Source organism: Chenopodium quinoa, unplaced genomic scaffold, assembly GCF_001683475.1.
Source record: "Chenopodium quinoa cultivar QQ74 unplaced genomic scaffold, ASM168347v1, whole genome shotgun sequence".
In the NCBI taxonomy this organism is placed as follows: Eukaryota; Viridiplantae; Streptophyta; class Magnoliopsida; order Caryophyllales; family Amaranthaceae; genus Chenopodium; species Chenopodium quinoa.
The window spans coordinates 2,776,851-2,799,480 of NW_018743697.1; the positions used below are offsets into that span (position 1 = coordinate 2,776,851).

General features: G+C 33.7%; 2 protein-coding genes and 1 long non-coding RNA gene across 3 annotated transcripts; 1 reads left to right on the forward strand and 2 right to left on the reverse strand.

Moving 5' to 3' along the window:
* Positions 1–1,226: 1,226 nt before the first annotated feature.
* LOC110684230 (peroxidase 60-like) lies at positions 1,227–3,776 on the reverse strand. The gene is made up of 4 exons (XM_021860648.1): positions 3,240–3,776; positions 2,937–3,116; positions 2,446–2,611; positions 1,227–2,314 (listed from the first exon to the last, which is right to left on the reverse strand). Exons 1-4 carry the CDS (start codon positions 3,468–3,470, stop codon positions 1,911–1,913), a joined length of 981 nt encoding a protein of 326 aa, XP_021716340.1. The 5' UTR covers positions 3,471–3,776; the 3' UTR covers positions 1,227–1,910.
* On the forward strand, positions 2,301–20,510 carry LOC110684231. The gene is made up of 3 exons (XR_002503747.1): positions 2,301–2,316; positions 13,441–13,443; positions 20,478–20,510. It is a non-coding gene; the product is annotated as an uncharacterized LOC110684231 (long non-coding RNA).
* LOC110684229 (peroxidase 57-like) lies at positions 15,634–17,623 on the reverse strand. The gene is made up of 4 exons (XM_021860647.1): positions 17,278–17,623; positions 16,995–17,174; positions 16,596–16,761; positions 15,634–16,311 (listed from the first exon to the last, which is right to left on the reverse strand). Exons 1-4 carry the CDS (start codon positions 17,506–17,508, stop codon positions 15,899–15,901), a joined length of 990 nt encoding a protein of 329 aa, XP_021716339.1. The 5' UTR covers positions 17,509–17,623; the 3' UTR covers positions 15,634–15,898.
* Positions 20,511–22,630: the final 2,120 nt, after the last annotated feature.

Below are 22,630 nucleotides of genomic sequence, written 5' to 3' on the forward strand. Positions count from 1 at the left end.
ATTTTTTGTCATAATTGTAAACGTTATTTATATATTTAATATTTTTAATTGAGTCTCTTCTTAAAAAATAAGCAATGTAAGCTGGAGGAGATTCTAAGCTTTATTTTAGCTTGAGAATTTAAATTATTTATATATATATATATAATAAACATTTTGAAATTTATTTCAACTAATTTTTTATTTATAAATTCTTATATTTGGTTGGTCACACTGGCCTATAACCATCCATCTTGGGAGTTACATCGTTAGTGTATAGAGGTTACTCGGTCAGTGTTATAGGGATTACTCAGTTAGTGTTTTAGAGGTTACTCGGTCAGTATTAAAAGAGTTACTCAATTAGTGCTATAGAGTTACTTTGTTATTTTACAAGCGGTCACATGGTATGTCCAGCCGCACACAAAACGCTTATTATTTTTTTTCTTTTAGGTTGTTAATGTATTTAGATGATTGATTTACTTAATGATTGATTATATTAATTAATAAGTGATTAACATTATCTAAAAGTTAGAGATTTGATGCTCTGCAACACATTAATGTCATCCCAACATATCAATTCCAACTATTGGATTAATGAAAATAATGCAACAATATATTAAAACTTTGTAGAATACTCCGTATATAATTTAAATATAGATTAATGAGTATAAGACCAGATCATGATTGCAATAATATGACTTGTCTCCTTAATACCTTGCGGAAAAGCTGTTTGACAGTGTTAAACAATTGTGCAAAACTATAGAATAATAACCGAAAGAAGAATTACTAAAAGTTAATAATCTATCAAATGTATTAAAATAACGCGGATATACTAAAACATAAACAAAATGTTCAATTAGCATCATCAATCATTTCATAATCATAACTAAACGTGAACTACAGCCAACATTATTTTGTCACACAATTATATGATTCATCCCTTCAATTTGATTATTATTTTTGTCCAATCCGATGGATAAGCACGTCCAAAGTGTACGCGTACATGTATCATCCTAGCTTCAATTTAATTTTGATTAAAAACTGTAAAACTACTTGTTTAATCTTAATTAATATGTGTCAATTCTAATTAATAATAACACAGTTTGAATTCATCATGCAAAATTTGGGAACTTATTATCTTAAGTCCTAACAATTGATAGAGTAAAATGATCTATTTTTTAAAATCTAAAGTTAAGGCATGATTTTTTACCCTTTTTTTTTTTTTTTTTTTTTTTTTTTTTGAGGCATAAAGTTAAGGCATGATCATATGCAAGTTGGAGATTATTTTCGAATAGAGTTAACTATTGAATTTCAAATAATTTAACGTATATCAATTAATCGATCTTATATTATAATGAACTAATAAATATGTTTAATTGATGATGTTATATCCTATGATGTCTTTTTTTATTGTTTTTTTTTTTGGTAATATTTTTTAAAACTGAACAAAGAGCTAGAATAATGAGGAAATTTGGAAAGAGAGAAAGTAGATATAATTAATGAGGACATATATCTGTATGTAAACTTGTATTTTGTATGAGTACCATTTAAATATTTTAATTTGTTTGAGAACTAATGAGAAACAAAGGGATGAAATAGATACTTATCACAAAAAAAAAAAAAAAAAAAAAAGGATGAAATATAGATTATTATATAAATAAAAATACTCATAATAATTCCCATTGTATTATAAGCCTTTTGTTAATACAAACAAGTAAAGTTGATTGGAACTTATATAGTTCCATAGATAATTCAAACACTCTTAATAATACTCAAAATTACATATAAGTCAAAAACAAATGAAGAAATATAATGAAAAAACGAACAAGTTCATAATAGCTTGAACAGAAAGAATGATAGTTAAGCCGTCAAATTAAATTAAAGTAACACCAGGAACAACGACCATGCATATTGTGGTAAGCACAGATGTGGTATTAGTAGTTACGACGGCAGTTCCTCCTGACCGGACCCTGGGTAAGGACTCCAACCCTACCAAGATTGATCATAGCGGTACCAAATTGGGTGGCAAAGTCCCCAGTCCAAGCCAACCTACTCACTGAATTCTTGGTTAGTGAGTCGCTTGCAATACGTTGATCAATTTCGAGCACACCCTTGCCTTGCGAAATTGCCTTGTAGAATCCATTGTCCACCCTGAATTCACTTCCTACAGTTTGGTCCGCGTAAACAAAGTTGTTTGATCCACTGCGAGGACATCTTTGTTGAAACGACGTAAGAGTTGCTGAGTTCATTGATGGATCAGCTCTACCGGTGTTTTGGTAGTTGTACAACCGGTCTAGGAATTTGCTACAATGAATGACTCCAACGGTGTGACCACCTCCTGTTGTATATATAAAACTCGTTTTAATTACAAGTTAATAAATATTATGCATGCTATATAGTTTGTATGTATATGAAATAATTGAATTGATTTTATTAATTAAAGTATTTCATTGGATAGTATATCTATACCTAAGAGAAGCACAAAATCATTGGCGCTCAATCCCTTGCTATTGAATAGTCTAATTGCATTTGGAACTGAGATTGAGGGTGGAGGAAGGTTCTTTTCAGCTTCAGTTGATGATGAAAATGATCCATCTTTCCTTCCAGTTTCAACATTGTACCAATTTCCTTGAGCCTACAAGATTCATTCCACATATTATGTCTTAGCTTACTCGTAATTTTTTTTAAAGGTAAGATGAAAGACCCTACTGAACCGATAACTCTAGCAGCTCTGCAAGTCAATGCTTGAGAATAGAGGGGGAGGTAAGGGAATCCCCTTACTCCCAAGCATTGTCTAGTTGATGGGGCTCGAACTTGTGACCTCAAATTCACAAGGTGAGTTCCCCACCAACTCCGCCAAGCTTTGCTTGGTTTATGTCTTAGCTTACCGGCCGAATTAAATCATCATGTTAGATATATACCGTAACATATATAATAAAACAAATGTGTGTAATGCATACCAAGGCAACCGCAACTCTAGTTGCTACGACAATGATGTCTGCACAAGAGACAAGTTGAGGACACAATTGCTCCAATCTTGTTTTGATAGCATCGATAAGTTCATAACCTCGAACACTGCCATTTGATGGTGCATTTTTCTCTGCGGTGCTTCCATCTAACAAGATGGATGCATCACATCCCTGTTCAACAAAAATGAAATACTTGTTTATCTATCATTTATAATACGGAGTAATTATTTAACAGTTAATAATATTAGTGTACATAAATATGTATGTTAAGTAACATTGCATAAAATTACATACCCTAACAAAGCAATCATGAAACTGCATTCGTAGAAGAGCAGCAACAATGGATTTATCAGTTTGGTAAGCTTTTGAAACTATATCGAAAATAACACTCTCAACATTGGCACTACATTTTCCGGTGTAGTAACCTTGCTTCAGCTGACCATAACACTGACCGACCAGGGTCATACAGAGAAGAACAATGGCTAGAGTGGCGGTAGAGGAAGAACTTGTTCTAGCCCTAGCCATTTTTTTTTCTTTTTTCTTTTTTAATAAAAGAAAATCTTTTTAATATTTTTTATATTTGTGTTTGTTATTATGATGTAACAGAAATAATGATTTGTATTTATAGAGAAAATCTTCTAAGTAGTAACGAACTTAGCATGATGTAACGCTTGGCTGGATGACGTGACCAAGTTTTTGATACATGTATGCACGTACGAATTGTTCCGAATTAAAATAACGTGCATTTCACTAAAAGGTCATAATAAGTCGTCAAAATAATTTCAATATTTTTCTACTAGTTGACAGTCCACAAATAGAAAGTTCATTTTATTCCCGGATCAATGACTTGGTTTGTAGAACCGTTCTTAGCTTATTTTGTATGTTAATTCCAAGTGGTATAATTATATCATGTTTTAAGGATTTATATTGTCTACCACTATGTCTCTAACAAGCCTACAAGGGCTAAAATCATACATGCACCTTAGTTGTGGGTTGGAGATTGGTGGACAAACATGATGTATTGATGTGGCCACTTCAAACATTGACTTTGGGATGCCAATTGCCCAAGTTATGATTTTATATAGTTAGTTGACTTAGTCCACAAGTCAAGTGAAAAGTAAAACCCGAATAGAAAGATAAAATGTATGATAGAGTATAAAACATATTCCTGGGCCTCAACCATCAGTTTAAGCTTTTGGTTGAGTTGGTCCTCTAACATGGTATCAGAGCCAGCGTGACACAAAGGTCACGAGTTCGAATCTCATCCGCCCCTCCTTCAAAGTGGAATTAATTCGCACCAGGTATGGGTGGGCCTGTGTTGCATCCACATTTCAAGCCCAAAGGGTTTTTCATGTGAGGGGGAGTGATAAAGTATAAAACATATTTCTGGGCCTCAACCAATAATATAAGAAAAAAAGTATTTATTCTAATCTTGGTTAAAGAGTTTAAAATTTAACCACGAATTCTCACAAATGTACAAGAAAAAAATTAAAAATATAGTCATATTGGGTCTTGCTAAAATTATCTCATTGTAACACATCGAAATATTTGAAACAAGGCAAATGGTCGAGTACCTCAAAGGAAAACATAAAAGATTACAAGTGATGTGGTATCTGTGATGACAAACGTAGCTCAATATAATCAATGCAGAGGAAAATAGAAAAGAGAGAAGATCAGAATTTAGAAAGAGAAGAGAGGAATAATTTGATTGCTTGCCGAACAATTTGCAGCACTGTCATACTTAGTACACACCCCTTAGAGAATCTTACACCTAGCTGTCACAGAATCTATTACATTCAGTGTACTATAGCAAGGCCTCATGACAGAAAGGAAAAGGACAAAAAACAAAGCATAACAGAATGCCAGCAAGGATAACAAAATATTAGAGAAAAGAAGAAAAAGAAACTTAGGATATACATAGGATAAATATCCTTAATACCCCCCCTCAAGCTGGTGGGGAACGAAGGAAGCACCCAGCTTGTGGACATGTTGCTGATGAAGCTTGAAAGGAAGAACCTTGGTCATTATATCTGCAATCTGAGTAGCAGAAGAAACCTTAGCAGTCTTAATTGTGCCTTGTTGAACCTGATCACGAACATAGTGACAGTCAATCTCAACATGTTTGGTACGTTCATGAAGGACGGGGTTTGCAGCTATAGTAAGTGCAGCCTGATTATCACACTTGAGAATGGTTGGAGGAAGTTTCTTGAGCCCTAGATCCTTGAGCAGAGCAGTTAACCAAGTAACCTCACATGTAGTTAGAGCCATGGCTCTATATTCAGCTTCACAAGAAGAACGAGCGGTGACAGGCTGCTTTTTTGTCTTCCATGAGACTGGAGATTGGCCAAGGAAGATGCAATATCCAGTAGTAGAACGTCTGGTCATAGGACAACTAGCCCAATCATTGTCACAGTAGGCAGTTAGTTGAGCAGCAGAGCTTGTGGCAAGTAAAATACCCTGAGATAAAGTCCCAACTAAGTATCTTAGGACCCTTTTTGCAGCCTGTATATGAACAATTGTAGGATGATGCATGAATTATGCCAGAATATGCACAGAGAATGCAATATCAGGCCTTGTAATTGTCAGATAAATGAGTTTGCCTAGCAATCTCTGATAAGTACTAGGATCAGGGAGAGGATCACCCTTGTCTGCAGTGAGTTTGAGGTGACTGTCCATAAGAAGTTGCAAAGGTTTGGTATTGAGCATTCCAAACTCTTTAAGGATATCAGTGGTATATTTTTTTGAGAAAGAAAGAAACCAACATTAGATCTGTCAATCTCCATTCCTAGGAAGTATCTGACTGGACCCAAATCTTTCATGTGAAACACATTGGACAAAAGGGATTTAAGCTTTTTAATTTCAGCTAAATCATTACCACATATCAGGAGATCATCAACATAGACCAGAACTATGGTGATAGATTTTGCAGTGATCCTGGTGAACAAGCTGTAGTCAGATTTAGATTGAGTGAATCCCAGATTGAGAAGAGCACAAGACAATTTGTGAAACCATTGTCTAGGTGCCTGTTTAAGGCCATATAGGGATTTTTTGAGCTTACAGACCAAAGATGAGTCAGCTTTGGGAACTGATGACATTTCCTGGGTTTGCACAATTCTGCTTCCCAGACTTGTATAGCCCTGAGGCAATTTCATGTACACATTCTCATTTAAATCCCCATGTAGAAAAGCATTTGTGACATCCATTTGTATGGCATGCCAATTTTCCATAGCTGCAACTGCTAGCAAAGCCCTCACAGTTGTCATCTTAGCAACTGGGGCAAAAGTCTCAGAATAGTCTATGCCATACTGTTGCTTACATCCAAGTATAACCAGTCTAGATTTGTGTCTCTCAATAGACCCATCTGGATTGTACTTGGTTTTATATAACCATTTACACCCAATGGCTGTTTTGCCAGGTGGTAAGTGTGTGATTTCCCAAGTGTCATTGAGTTCAAGTGCACTGAGTTCTGTATTCATAGCTTTGACCCAGTGAGGATGTTTGACAGCATCCTTAAAATAGACATGATCTATTTCTTTGTTCAGAGCAGAGAGAAAGCAATGAAATTCTGCCTGAATTTCAGTGTCAGCAAGATTACTTATATGAGCTGTGTTCTGAGGCATGACATAGTCTTTGTGCCACTTAGGAACACTACAACAAATTGACCTTTGTGCCACGAGCAAAATCGTGGCACAAGTTTAAAATTCTCGTGGCTAAATTACATAGCCACGGGAATTTTGAAATTTACTCCAGTGGCACAAGAGGCCGTGGCTAGGAATTTGCCACGGGAAAATGGATGTTGTGGTAATTTTAATTTTTATGCCACGAGTACTCACGTGGCAAACAAATTCACTTGCCACGAATACTAACGTGGCTAACAAATTATTTGCCACAAATTCTGCCATGGCTAATAAGCGTTGTTGCCATAAATATTACCGTGACTAATAAATGTGTTGCCATAAATATTACCGTGGCTAATAGCACTAATTGAAAAAAAATATTTAGGCAGTGGTTCAAACCGGCTTAAAGGCACCTGTTTTGCCACTTTTTTCACCCAAAATTGTTAACAAACATAAAACTTTAACATTTTCATTAATAGCTTGAAATTTACACTTATCATCCAAAAAATGTTTAAAAAAGACAAAAATAACCAAAAAAAAAAACAAAAATAACAAAACTAATTAGAGTAACTAAAGTCTACAATAGGAGCAACAACAATCAGCAAAGCAAAAGCAGTAGCAGTGTGTGGAAAAATGTGGAGCATCTAATACAATGCTTTCTCCACCACCCTTGGAGCCACTTCTATTATGAATGCATTCCTTCTTCAAATATTTTAGCATATAGTGATATAGCAACCGCCGTAATTCCATACCAAAAAAATAATTTATTCTACCACTAGCTACTCTGCAACAAGTGCCCTGCATGAACAACCAAAAGGTACAATCATTAGTTCATGTCAAAGACACAACATATCAAATGTCATGGCTTTTCTTCACTTCATTAGTCCTAGCAAACTACACACCCTAAAAAAACACAAGATTTTTTTTCTTTGATTCATTATTAACTTGAAAGCATATACTATGGATTTCCCTTTTGAACACTGGACATTAGTTATGTGGTAGCAAGCCTCATTGAAACAGAAAGTTCCTATTTAGAAGAATCAAAACAAGGTGTCATGGAGTCACAATGGCTGCTATAGTCCCTTTTTTTTTAACACACAACAAAAATATATGTTAGAGGCCTAACTGGCAATAAACCAGTTTACAAAAGTTGCAGTCAGATACAGTAAGAAAATTTAACACCAGAAGCAATGTGCTCATAACCATCCCATAAATATTGGACTAAGGTTCTTACAGAGTTCTTAACCAACATAAGCTTAAAACTATCAAACATATTATACATACTTATAACTCGTACTATCAGAAATACACCCATAGGACATCCACATCAACGAACCATGAATCTTTATGAACAGTTTATAAAGAAGAACAACAACATAACCAGAACTAGAAGCACACATATCAGTTTCATTTTCATAGGCAATCTTAGCACAAGTAGGCACAAAGAAAATTATCCTTGTGACCAGCCAACATAGACATTTCATGAGCAAGATTAATAAAAAGGTTGATTTCGGTACTGAAAGAAAGTTAGGTTGTTAGAAAATTAGTAAGATTAACTAAAAAGGATTAACTCATTAACTTAGAAAGAGAGGCAGTATATGCTTAAGCTTGCATTGCCCCTTAGTGCTCCCAGTAATATGATGGTAAGTTTTCTGTTATTTAATCAATTCTTCACTAATTCATCTCCTATGGGTGCTGCTCCTCTAGTTAATTTGAATGTTGGGCCTGCAATGAGCTTTAGTTACCCGAACATAGGTGGGATTAAGGCTCAGTTTATGGCGATTCTAGGGAATAAGTCGTATCCTTTCCCAATTCCTGCACATGTTAGAGCAGCGCCTCCTTATAACGGATCCTATCCACAACCAATTTTATTCTATAACAGCTCTTTCTACTCTCCATAAATGCTTCATCCTTCACAAATGCAGTAACAGCAAGTTGTACAACCATCTCAGTCCATACACCTCATTACCGAACTGATGACTTTGAGAAGGCTAGTATACTAATGACGCAAACAATATCACGGTTAATGCAAGTTAAACAAAATTTTAAAAGGGTAGGGGGGGTACTCACCCTTAACCCAAATCTTAACTTTAAAGGGTTCTAAAACATATTAGCATCCAAATATGATTCAATCGTCAAATTAAGCTCATAATATTTTTGGAAAAAAAGCTCGAATTGCATAGTTGCATCCACCAAATTTCATTCAAACATTAAATTAAGATCATAATTTTACAGCAACAAAATCAAGTTCCTTATCTTATTAGTACTCATTAGTTCACATCTCCTCTAAATCAACTTGTTCCTCATAAAAAAAAATTCATTTAAATGAGTTGGTTTAACTCTCGAATCATCGGTTGGCAAGGATAATTGTGACTTTCAATATATATTAACTTTTCACCCACAATTTATTTTGTTTCAGAACACATTATAATCAAACTAAGGTCTGAACACATTAAATCCAAGAAATCAAAGCATTCAACATGAAAAATTAGACCAAAAGCCTAAAAATAAAGCAAAGCTATTTAACCCGGAAACACTAACCTCGAAGTTCTGATTTTTTGTTTGAAATTATTTGAATTTGTTGTTGCTTGAATTATTGCATGAAAAACCGTAAAATTGGCTCAGAATCAGGTTCGACATTTCTTGATTTTGCTCGAATTAAGGCTGGTTATTTTCGATCTTGAGGAATTTTCATTCGAATTCTACCTTATTAATCGCAGAAATTGAATCCAAGACTTGTTGAAAGCCGTGAAATAGAGGAAGCTGTGGAGTTTAGGGAAGCCTAAATTGAGTGTACTGAGAATAAGATAAAACCCTAAATTGTTAATTAAATTAGAATTGGATGATGAGAAAAGGAAAGTAAAATCTTACCTTAAAAGCTGCTTCAATGGAGGACGTTAGTCTCGGCACGGGCAAGGTTGGAGCGATGCACTTCAATGGAAACTGAGAGGGAAAGAGGGAGGGAGATGAGCCTAGTTTGTGGAGAGAATTGTTGAGACTTGAGTGCGATTCAATTTTTTATTTTTATTTTTATACTTTATACTTTATTTAACAAATTACTCCGTAAATAATTTGACAAAACTTGTATGCAATAGATTAAAACAAAAAAGATTAAAACAAAAATTAAAAATTAAAATAATAATTGTTGGTGAAACACTTAATCGTTCACTCAATCACTCGTACTAGTCATTTGTGAATGCAACGGTGTTATACACTATCAATTAGAAAACGGAAATAATATTAAAATTTCATTTGTTTTCTCTGTTGAATTTTTTGAAATAATATCTTTGAATGAAAATAATTTTTCCTTTTTTCTGTTATTAAAAGTGTACTATGTACAAGTAATAACCATAATTGTCTATATTGACTTATTACTTGACTGCTGATATGGCACTAATAACATAGATGATGGGATTGAGATTTTATACAATAAGTGTCTTCCTTAGGTGTCTTTAAAATAATCTCTACTAGTAATTGCTCTAATTAGTGATTAAAAAAACATATTTATAAATAAATATTGAAGTGTGTATTTGAAATAGATCATATACAAAGGCAAACTAATAAAATAAAACTAAAATATTATTGCATCTCTTATATCATGGAATTTTAATTTAATTTATTTTATTTTAGGGATCGAAGGTTTTCATAAAGCCACTTAACCAGTGTGCTCCTTAGGTGTCTTTTGAAAATTATCTACTAGTGATTTGTTGGCTATATTGCGTGGGAAAAAAACCCCAAGCATATTTATAAAGAAAATTTATGTATGTATTAGAAATATAAATATATTCGACCTCTAATTTGTATTATATATGTTTAATGTTCTACTTTGTATCAATTAGTGCTTATGGAATATCTTCAAGTTTAGAACTAAAGAAAAAAAAGAAGTAATATGACCAATTAATGGTACCTAATTTTATTAACAAGTGAATTTTAACAAAAATTGTGGCATAAGTGTATGTTTGTCACAAGAAAATTATAACTTGTGACATTAGTGAAATATTTACTACAAGAAAAAACTACTCGTGGCACAAATTTTAAGCTTGCCATAGGAAAAGAACTTCTCATGGCACATTGTGATGTTTGCCACAGGGTACTACTCGTGGCACAAGTGTGATGTTTGCCACGCGAAAAAAATACCCGTGGCATAAATTATTCTTCTTATTTAAGTTATGTATCATAGTTCATTTTTCCTGTGGCTAGATGAAATTATGCCACGAAATTGGTATTCCGTGGCATAATTCGTGGCACAAGTGATTATTTGTTGTAGTGGAACATGATGAGGTCTGTGAGATTTTCTGACTGGTGGTGGAGTTGGAGATGAGAGAGGTGAAGAGACAGGAGAAGAGTGAGGAGTGGAATGAGAAGATGAGGCTTCATCAGGTGAGGTTGGAATAGGATGATTGTGAAGAAAATCATCATAATCATCATCAGTTGTAGCATCAACTTCAACTGTGATATCATGAGTGATTAATGGAGCAATGTCAGAGATAGGTTGCATCAGGTGAGCATTACAGGAAGGATGCAAGGGAAATATATTTTCATGAAATATAACATCCCTAGAGACAAAATGTTGTTTGGTCAACAAATTTTGCAATTTGTAACCTTTTTGAGTTGTTGGGTATCCTAAGAAGAGACATGGCACCCCTCTTGCTTGAAATTTATCAGTTGGATGTTCTGGGTTAGAGGAAAATGTCAGGCATCCAAACACTTTTAGATGATCATAAGTTGGAGCTTTATGAAACAAGCATTCAAAAGGTGTTCTGTTCCCTAGAACTGGTGTAGGCAGCCTGTTTATGATGTGTGTCGCAACAAGAACACAGTCACCCCAGTAGATTAATGGAAGAGAAGCTTGAAACCTTAGAGCTCTTGCTACCTCAAGGACATGTCTATGCTTCCTTTCCACTCTAGCATTTTGCTGGGGTCTTTTGACACAGGAAGTTTGATGTATAATGCCATGTTTGGCAAAAAAAATCCTTGCAGGGAGCATCATCAAATTCAAGAGCATTGTCTGATCTGATGAATTTGATTTTCTTCTTAAAGTGAGTGAGAGCATAGGAGAGAAATGTTTCCAGAGTACTCAGAGAGTCAGACTTGTATTGCAGGAGATAGACCCAAGTGTTTCTGCTATGATCATCTACAATGGTCAGAAAGTGTCTGTATTTACCCTTGGTACATATTTTATATGGGCCCCAGATGTCCATATGTATCAATTCAAATACATCACTGGCATGAGAATCACTTAGAGAAAAGGGCAGCTTAGTAAACTTAGACATAGGACAAGTGAGACAGATTTTCTTGTCCTGCTGAATATGAGGTTTAACACAAGAGATGTGCTTCATTTTGGTGAGGGAGGCATGTCCTAGCCTGTTATGCCATACAGTGAGAGGATCTGTATCCTTAGCTTGCTTGCTGCTTGTGTTGAATGCTGCTCTTTTTTCATTTTGTAATATGTTCTGAGCCCAGGCATCTGTAAGATGATGAACAAGATAATAGAGGCCATTTTTCATTTTTCCCATTCCCCTCACTGCCTTTGTATTGCTGTCAGCAATAATACAATGATATGGGTGAAACTTCACTTCACACTGATTGTGTGAGATCAGTTTTTGCACAGAGAGGAGATTATGCTTGAACAAGGGCACACACAACGCATTTTCCAATTTCAATCCAGTGTCTAAGACAGAGTTCCCTATGTGAGTAATTTCTGCTTTATCACCAGTAGGGAGGTTAATCTTAGGCATATTGTTCACAATTTTGTATTCATTCAAATTCTGCACATGTGGGGTCATATGATCTGAGGCTCCTGAGTCAATAATCCATTCTTGTGAATATGAGACAAAATGACATGAAATCATGCCAGAGAAATGCTCCAATTCTTCATCAGTTTCTGATCCCTTTGCCTGAGTCAGCAGTTTGGGCATCATTTTTTCCAGCTGATCCAATTGTTGTGGGGTAAACAGCAAACCACCATTGTTAGAGCTAGATTGAGCCACTGCAGCTATTTTTGAACTACTGCTCTTAGGTCCAGAATTCCACCTTTGATTATTGACAAATTTAGATCTGTTAGAGTTTGCAGAGGAATTATGCTTAGAGTGCCAGCTTGGGTAACCAATCACTGTCCAGCATCTGTCACTTCTGTGACCTTTGAGACCACAAGTTGTGCACACAAATGACTTGTCAGCACCTGCAGGTCTATTGTACATATCCATGGACTCACTAGCACTCTTATTGAGGTTTAACACTTCTCTTTGAGCCTCTTCTTGCTGTATAGCAGTAGCAGTTGTCTCAGCTGAAGGCAACGGAATCATGAGAAGAAGCTGACTTCTCTGAGGATTGTATATCTCATCCAATCCGTTCAGAAATTGGAAGAGATTTGCTTCCTCTTTCTGAGTGTGAAATGCTTTTAGCAAATTTTGCACTTCAACACTTGGATCAGTTACAGTAGGTAGCAAGTTCATTGAATCTAATTCTTCCCAGACAACATTCAAAAGGGTGAAATACTCATTTACAGGCATGGAATTTTGTTTTATTTCAAACAGATCTTTGTTGAGCTTATATTTTCTAGATCCATTTGTTAGAGAAAAGCGTTTTTCAAGATTTAATCAGATTTCTCTAGCAGAGGTCATGAACATAATAGATTTCTTAATAGTTGAAGAAACATTATGAGTGATCCAAGAAATTACCATATCATTGCAGGTGTTCCATAGTTCAGCCCTCATTTCATCATTAGTTGGCTTGAGCACTGTTCCCATCACTAACCCAAGCTTGCGTTTAGAGGAGAGATTGATTTCCATGGTCCTGCGCCAGGATCTGTAATCAGAAGATCCTTGCAGCTTTTCAACTTGAACAGAAGTAGCATCATCAGATGGATGCAGAAAGAGAGGGTTGAGCATGTCCTGGAATGAAATCCTTCCATTGCCAGCCATTTTAAAGTAAGAAAAAGAAACTTAGAAGAGAAGAGAGATGATGAATGTGGAAGAAAAAGAAAGGGAGAATAAGAGGAGATTGACAGGGGATCTGAGATCAGAGGAAAGAAGAGAATAGTAGCAATCAGAAGAAGATGATTAATCCAGCACTGCATTGAGGTGCTCTGATACCATGACGACAAACGTAGCTCAATATAATCAATGCAGAGGAAAATAGAAAAGAGAGAAGATCAGAATTTAGAAAGAGAAGAGAGGAATAATTTGATTGCTTGCCGAACAATTTGCAGCACTGTCATACTTAGTACACACCCCTTAGAGAATCTTACACCTAGCTGTCACAGAATCTATTACATTCAGTGTACTACAGCAAGGCCTCATAACAGAAAGGAAAAGGACAAAAAACAAAGCATAACAGAATGCCAGCAAGGATAACAAAATATCAAAGAAAAGAAGAAAAAGAAACTTAGGATATACTTAGGATAAATATCCTTAATAATCCGCTATAAGCATGAGCACCTTGAGTAACAGTTTTGGCCCCCATTCCTTTTGTACTCCTATTTTTTAAAAAAAATTATTTTCATAATTTGATTTATCTAAGTTAAATAAAAAAATTAAAAAAAATAAACTTTTTGATACAAAGAATTTTGGTGGACTTTCTTTTTAATTCAAAATTTATGAATTATTTTGCTGATGTATTATTTATGAAATACGACTCTATTGTTAAGAACCTTTTTTTTTAAAATTTCACACCGGGCCAATAAATTATTCAAGATGGCCTTGAAGTGATGGATTCGGTTAAATAAATATACTATTCCACAAGATTATCACCATATCGAAAACATAAATCGTGGGATGGTAGAGGTGTACGTGGTAAGGAAATCTCCTCTCCCAAATTATCCCAAAGCGGAGATTGTACCACCTTAAATTTGAATTTACTTTCCTTTTAATTAGGCCAAGCTTAGTTTCTTACTTCGTCTGTAGCTAACCATATACTCTTTAATTCTTTATGTAAATATCAATATCTTAGACATGCAAAATATATTCTTTTCAAAAAAAAAAAAAAAAAAAACCTTATATGTGTGTCTTGTCCTCCTTAATGCTCCCACTATACACACTCCTCTCTTTGTTTATTGTATGTTCGATTCTAAATTCAAATTGATCGATAATTTTTTAATACTTTTGTAACATAGTATAAAGTTTTCCAAACAACAAAACAGGGCTAGTACCCTTGACCTATTGGATCAACTAAAAGCTAATTAAACACATTTTAAGTCATGGTCAAGGGGCTATTGACTCAAACGGAATTTAACCCAACCTGAAAATCATATGATACAAGCTCATATTAAATACTCAATCTGAAAAGACTGAAATTGGTGATGTGGATGAAAATCATAACAGTAGAAAAGGAGTAAAAAATTAAGGTTCGTTAGTGAAAAAAATATGTTGATGCGAAATTGCAAATACTAAAGCAGATTTTTGTGCATTGGTTCTTCAAGTGTAGTACGTGAAGTGCTTCTTAAAATGAAGCCTTTTGGAAATTTGGAACATCAAAGTCTACTAAAGGAAAGTTTTGTAAGAAAAGATTTCAAATGAGAATGAATACTAGGACTATACTGTACATTTTGCTTACTTAATATAACGGATTATTGTAATACTTACCACCTTCTACGTCATACAATGATTTAAGTATATTTGGCTTTTATCATCTTTTGTTCTTTTTTTTTCACCTTAGACTTTATTGTCATCTTAATTTACTATAGGTAATTTTGGTTTAATTAACGTTGATGTAAAGAGCTAGAATGAAACTACTCTGATTGCTAAATTCATTTTTTAAAATATCTTCTCATTTATTGTTCATGTAATCAATTGGTAGGAGAAAAGGTTAAAGTATGTAGTTCATAACGACCTTTAAATAAGCTGGTAAACTTAAAGTGGTTAAACAATTAATGGTGTAAGCGAAGGACTAAAGGTAAGTCATCAATATGAAAGAATTCAAGTTGTGGTAAAAATTAAGTCATGCAGAGTGCTCTCTAAAAGAATAGAGGGGATACATTTTGTTTGACAACATGTAAAAAAGTATAGTGTCAATCTTGTGTAAGAACTAAGGAGAAACTAACAAGGAAAAATATGAAAGTTATTACTCGTATATAAATGAAAGATCAATTCCCATTGTATTATACGCCTTTTGTTAATACAAACCGAAATTAGAACCTATATAGTTCCACAGAGAATTCAAACACTCTCTTACTCAACAAATATCCAAAACTAAAAACAAATGAAGAAATGAAATGGTAATGAAAATTAACGAACAAGTTCATAAGAGCTTGAATTGAAAGAGAATGATAGTTAAGCCATCAAATATAAGTAACAACGTCGTTCAGACAACGAACCATGTAGATTGTGGTGGGTGTTGTTAGTTGTTACGGCGGCAATTCAACCTAACTTGACCTTGTGAGCCAGTAAGGACACCAACCTTACCAAGCTTGACCATAGCGTAACCAAATTGGTAGGCGAATAAGTTATTGGTCCAAGCCAACTTCTTCACTGAATCCTTGGTAAGTGAATCACTTGCAATACGTTGATCGATTTCGAGTACACCCTTGCCTTGTGCAATTGCTTGGTAGTAACCGTTGTCCACCTTGAACTCACTTCCTACGGTTTGGTCAGCGAAAACAAAGTTGTTTGATCCACTGCGAGGACATCTTTGTTGGAACGACGAAAGAGTTGCTGAATTCATTGATGGATCTGGTTTACCGGTGTTCTGGTAATTGTATAACCGGTCTAGGAACTTGCTACAATGAATGACTCCAACTGTGTGACCACCTCCTGTAGTATGATCAAACTCGTCATTAATTAAGCTAGTTTTGTAGAAAAATTGTTGATATTTTAGGAATTACCATTTTGGACCCCACCATGACGTCATCTTTAAAAATGATGGGAAGTTTTATCATGTTTATAAAATGTAGGTGGTAAAAAAAAAAATTAAAAAAAATTAAAAAAAAAAAAAAAACCTTGAAACTGTAGTTGCGGTGGTAATTCCTAAAACAGCAACAATTATAGGTGATTATTGTAAAAAAAAAATCCTAATCAATTATTCGAAGTTACTATACCTAAGAGGAGCACAAAATCATAAGAACTCAATCCCTTGCTATTGAATAGCTTAATAGCATTTGAAACTGAGATAGTTGGTGGAGGGAGGTTCTTCTCGGCTTCTGTTATAGTTGAAAAGAATCCATCTCTTCTTCCAGTTTCAACTTCGTACCAATTTCCTTTAGCCTAAAATAAAAATTCAACATATTATGTGTTAGTAGTAAATTTTATCATGGATGTCTTTTGTCTACTTAAGCTTATATTTCTCGAATTTTCATATTTCAATACTACCTCCGATTTTTTTTTAGTTGCAATTTTGGGATATTATTTGTGAGATATAAAATATTCCAAAGTTACAACTAAAAAAATCAGAGGTAGTATAATAAAACAATGCAAGTACTTGTATGTATAATGCATACCAAGGCAACTGCAACTCTAGTTGCTATGACAATGATGTCGGCGCAAGAGACAAGTCCTGGGCACAATTGCTCCAATCTAGCTTTGCAAGCATCGATGAGCTCATAACCTCGAACACTGCCATTTGATGGTGCAAATTTCTCGGCGTTGCTTCCATCTAACAAGATAGATGCATCACATCCCTTTTCCAAAAAAAACAAAATATACATGTTAGCATATTAATTATAACAACATTTAATGTACGTGATCATGCATATGCAATTGAGGTAACATGTAATTACATACCCCAACAAAACAATCATGAAATTGCATTCGAAGAAGAGCAGCCACAATGGTGTTATCATTTTGGTAAGCCTTAAGAACTATATCGAAGATAACACTTTCGACGTTGGCGCTACATTTTCCGGAATAGAATCCTTGCTTCAATTGACCATAAGACTGGCCGACGAGGGTCATGCAGAGAAGAACAATGGCTAGTGTTGTTGTAGAGGAAGAACTTGCTCTGGCCTTAGCCATTTTTGTGCTACAAATTAAATGTAATTGCTCTGTTATTTTTTTTAATGTTTTTTATTTATGAATTACAAGAAATGGAGATTCATATATATAGGCCTAAATGTACGACCTGCTTAACACAATTCAGGGCTAAAAGTTGTTAAATTACATGTATGCACGACTTGTGCAGAATTATTAACGTGCATTCCACTATAAAGTATCTATCATACTAAATTATCGAAAAATTAATAATCTTTAATCTATCATACTAATAATTATCATAAAATATGACAATGATCTTCAAAGAGAGATTAATCTTCTACACTAATTAATTAATTATTAGTAGAATAATTTTTATAGTTAAAATATTACTGTATAAATTTAATTAGTACCTAATTATAATTAGCCATTCTAGTTGCCAGGCCAATTATGTTAAAATTGTATATAGTATTGATTGACATTTTCTACTACTTGTATTAATTATGTAATGTCAACTTCTAATCCGCTGTTTTTTTAGTTTGACTAGCATCGGCCTCAAACCATACAGCCCTTATTAGAGGGGTTTAAGACTTTCAAGAGTTATTTAAAATCCATTTGATAAATCACTCCTAAATACGTACTAAATACACCATGGCTTCTAATATAATATACCACCCGCCAACGAAACTGACCCTGGCCTAAGCTCGTTCGGTACAACTACACACTCGTTACCATCACAACCATACACGGTATCATATGCCATCAAAACTACAGACCACACACTACTGCTACCACTGTTTCCAACACGTACATACAACAAATAATTAAGTACACGAACTGCCTCCATGAGAAAGCATAAGCTAAGAGCGATCCAATATGATGGAGAAGGAGAATAGAAACTGTGATTTTCGTCGTAAATTATTGGAGGCTGGGAAGGGATCTATTTTAATTATCATCCAAGGGAGATAGATTTGATATGATACATGATTTTCTAGTCCCTCGTTTCATAAAAAGTATATGTAAACACGTAACAATTATTCTTTGATTCTTTAATCATATAAAACTCTCTAAATATACAGAAAATGTCTTTTTTTTTTTTAAAGTTTAGGTCAGCCAGGTGTTCCTAAAATGACCGTGAAAGTGTAAAGGATATTCGAATCATTATTAGTAATTGTGTTAATTGTGTAATCCCTTGATTTACTCTTTAGGTTGATAGTTAAATATTTCCCTAACTCTTAGCTAATGTACCTACAAATGTACCTAGTCTAATTTTATTGCTTACTCATGTACTATATATATACTCTTATACTCATCAATATAATTATGCTTTCCAACATTCTCTTTCTCATAACTCTATCAGAAAGTACGTCTAACGACTCCATTGTTGCCCTTTGATGGTGGATGATATTTAGTGTATATTTTTTTTTAGTTAGCTTTAACTTAACCTAGTGATCTTGGATGTATATATATATTCAATTTTGAGTAATGAGAAGGCACGGCAAATATTTTTCATATTTATTCATGGTATCGTGTAAAATAATCTTTTGGTAGACTAACCAGTAATAGGCAAAGCTTTCCTGTCCTCCTATAGGATCAAATTTACGTATGACTTTTCAATGGTTAACATAAAATTGTAGTTTGTATAGAATTCATTATTTCAATCCTACAATTTTAAAGGGTGTTATGTGTTTGACCATATAAATATCTTTAAATAATGTATTAAAAAGCTTAAAGGAAAAAAGTCAACGTTTGATACTGTATTAAAAGAAAATAAATCAGATTTTAAAATTAAAAAAAAAAAGAGTTTGTGGTTTTCTTGGATCTTTTACTGCATTGGTAGTTCTACTATAGCTAGCTAATCGTATTATATTCCTCTTAGTGACATTTTTTAATTTTTTATCCTAGAACTGCATGACAAACTAAAAGAAATAGAATATACAAGTAAAATTATTTACCCTAAACATAAATAATGGCCTAATACAATTTCAAAGTCGTCCTCTCTAGTGGAGGGATTCTACTAATTAATTAAATATGCTACCAATCCAGTTATGGCTGAACCTAATTAGGTGTAGTGGGTTTCTTCAAAAAAAAAATAATAATAATAATAAAAAAAAAAAAAAAAAAAAAAAAAGGTGTAGTAGGAGGTGTAGTACAGTATCATTTACGTAATTAATACTCATAATCTTTGTATTAAAAACATGAAAAAATTGTAACCAATGTATAATGTTTGAGATTTGATCAAACATATAATGTTACTCTCAAACAATTTTTTGTATAATAACAATTGAAAGAATGAAATGATAAAGGAAAAGTACAAATACAAATACAAATTAAAGCCAAATTAAAATGAAAAGAGTTTCCCAAATAAAAGGGTAAAAGTAGAGCCATCGAAGGTAGTTTTGTTGAAGATCAGATAATATTGCAAATGGCCATATCAAAGGCGTTGTTACTAATTGTTACGGCGACAATTCCTCCTGACTGACCTTGTGTAAGAACTCCAACCCTACCAAGATTGATCATAGCGTTACCAAATTGGGTGGCAAAGTCCCCAGTCCAAGCCAACCTACTCACTGAGTTCTTGGTTAGGGAATCGCTTGCAATACGTTGATCAATTTCGAGCACACCCTTGCCTTGGGAAATTGCCTTGTAGAAACCATTGTCCACCTTGAATTCACTTCCTACAGTTTGGTCCGTGTAAACAAAGTTGTTTGAGCCACTGCGAGGACATCTTTGTTGAAAGGACTTAAGAGTGTTTGAGTTCATTGATGGATCAGCTGTACCGGTGTTTTGGTAGTTGTACAACCGGTCTAGGAATTTGCTACAATGTATGGCTCCAACAGTGTGACCACCTCCTATATTAGATAGTAGAATGTAAGTATATATATGAAACTCTTTTTAATTACATAATTTAAATTATCCATGCATGATACTTTTGTACATGCAATAATAATGAAAATAAATCAACTTTGTACTAAAATATATGACTTTCTTAAGATTAAATTACTATACCTAAGAGGAGCACAAAATCATTAGCGCTCAATCCTTTGCTATTGAAAAGTTTAATCGCGTTTGAAACTGAGATTGTTGGTGGAGGAAGGTTCTTTTCAGCTTCTGTTATAGATGAAAAGTATCCGTCTTTTCTTCCAGTTTCAACATTGTACCAATTTCCTTGAGCCTAAAAGGTATCATTTCACATATGATGGTTAGTGAATTTTATGTATGTCCTAATTAATCCGGGATGTTACAAATTAAAACAAGTGGTTGTATATATAGATAATGCATACCAAGACAACTGCAGCTCTAGTTGCTATGACAATGATGTCCGCACAAGAGACTAGTCCTGGACACAATTGCTCTAATCTTGTTTTGATAGCATCGATAAGTTCATAACCTCGAACACTGCCATTTGATGGTGCATTCTTCTCCGCATTGCTTCCATCTAACAAGATTGATGCATCACATCCCTTTTCAACAAAAACAAATTAATTTGTTAATCTATCATATATTATATATACATAATGCTTAAAATTTAATTATGATTGTTCATGCATGTTCATGTTAATACAAGGGTACACCAATTTACATACATACCCTAACAAAGCAATCATGAAATTGCATTCGGAGAAGAGCAGCAACAATGGTTTTATCAGTTTGTTATGCTTTAGAAACTATATCGAAAACAACACTCTCGACGTTTGAGCTACATCTTCCAGCATAGAAACCTTGCTTCAGCTGACCATAAGATTGGCCGACCAGGGTCATGCATAGAACAACAATAGCTAGTGTTGTGGTAGAGGAAGAACTTGCTCTAGCCTTTGCCATTTTTTTTTTCTTTTTTAGGAAAAAATATATTTCTTTTTCTTTTTGGATATAACTTACCCAAAATAAAGATCCATATATATAGAGGTAGTTTGAGGCTACAACTAACAAAGGGTGTACAACCAAGTTGATTGGTGATTGTATGCACGAAATGTTAACGTGCATTTCATATTGTTGAATTAATGCAATTTATATTACCCAATTGGTAACAAATTAAACTAAAGGAGTATTATTTTGGGTGATTCCTACCAATATAATGTCTCTAATTTGCTCCCAACCACGAACCATATTATATGCATTCCAAGTTGGGGACAACGAATGTGACGAAGGTCAAATAAAATAAGTTTAATTTAAAGTTCATGCAAAAATGTCTATGAGTTTTCGGTTCTATATACTTAGTGTTTGTATAATAATTAACAAGCTTAAATTCACGTCTTAATAGATGCACAATAACAGTACTACATCATTTATGTACTCGAAAATTTGATGACTGTGTACGATATGTTATTTGCAAAACATAGTTAGGTAAGAACGGCTTGGAGAGATTAGAGCTCAAGTTTAAGGCAAAAGAAAGCTGAATTAAATATAGTAGCTGACAATATAATATGTACTACTAACAAAGAAAATACACCAATGAAATAATTTTTTTTTTTTTTTAAATCAGTTAGCATGAAGTGGCTCCTTTGTATCAAAAAATAAAAAACAAAAAAAAATTAAAATTAAAAAAATAAAACTCGAAAAACTTATATTGTACTCTCTAGTAATTCAACTTCAAAGGAGTTTTCTTTTGCTTTTATTTCAATGTTCAAAAATTTTGACATCTATATATTATCATTTTACTATAGCTAAGGCAAGTTTGATATCACTGTGACATTTAATTATTAAAATTTAATTTAGGATTAGAAACCTATAATTTACTACGTATAAGATACAGGTTTTACTTGAAATTTTTACCAGCTTACTTAAACTAGCTAATCATGTTTATTTTAAAATTTTTGAGATATACATAAATTAGGATACTTTTCTCTTCTTATTATGATCATAATCTTATTAATAGATGTAAAAATGGGACTTATCTATGGGATTATCCTAATCTCCTCTCCTCATTACCTACAAATTTATTACTCCAATACAAAAAAAAGAATGGAAGAAATATATATTGGGAAAGCCATTAAAATTAAAAAAAAAATCTAATGGCATATTGGGAAAGTCATTAAAATTCATTAAGGGCAAATTATGATGTTGAACATTTAAGAATATATGTAGTAATTTTGAAAGCAAATGATGTACATAGTACTTTAAGAACCAAATATTGTACTTTTGCAACCAAATGTTGTAGAAATGTTGT

Excerpts from the sequence above, each read along its gene's own strand:
- LOC110684229 (XM_021860647.1), bottom strand. The coding sequence starts at position 17,508 with ATGGCTAAGGCCAGAGCAAGTTCTTCCTCTACAACAACACTAGCCATT. Across the intron at positions 16,762-16,994 it reads CTAGAGTTGCAGTTGCCTTG|GCTAAAGGAAATTGGTACGA; the intron begins GTATGCATTATA and ends TTTTTATTTTAG. Across the intron at positions 16,312-16,595 it reads TGATTTTGTGCTCCTCTTAG|GAGGTGGTCACACAGTTGGA; the intron begins GTATAGTAACTT and ends ATCATACTACAG.
- LOC110684230 (XM_021860648.1), bottom strand. The coding sequence starts at position 3,470 with ATGGCTAGGGCTAGAACAAGTTCTTCCTCTACCGCCACTCTAGCCATT. Across the intron at positions 3,117-3,239 it reads TTCATGATTGCTTTGTTAGG|GGATGTGATGCATCCATCTT; the intron begins GTATGTAATTTT and ends TTTGTTGAACAG. Across the intron at positions 2,315-2,445 it reads TGATTTTGTGCTTCTCTTAG|GAGGTGGTCACACCGTTGGA; the intron begins GTATAGATATAC and ends TATATACAACAG.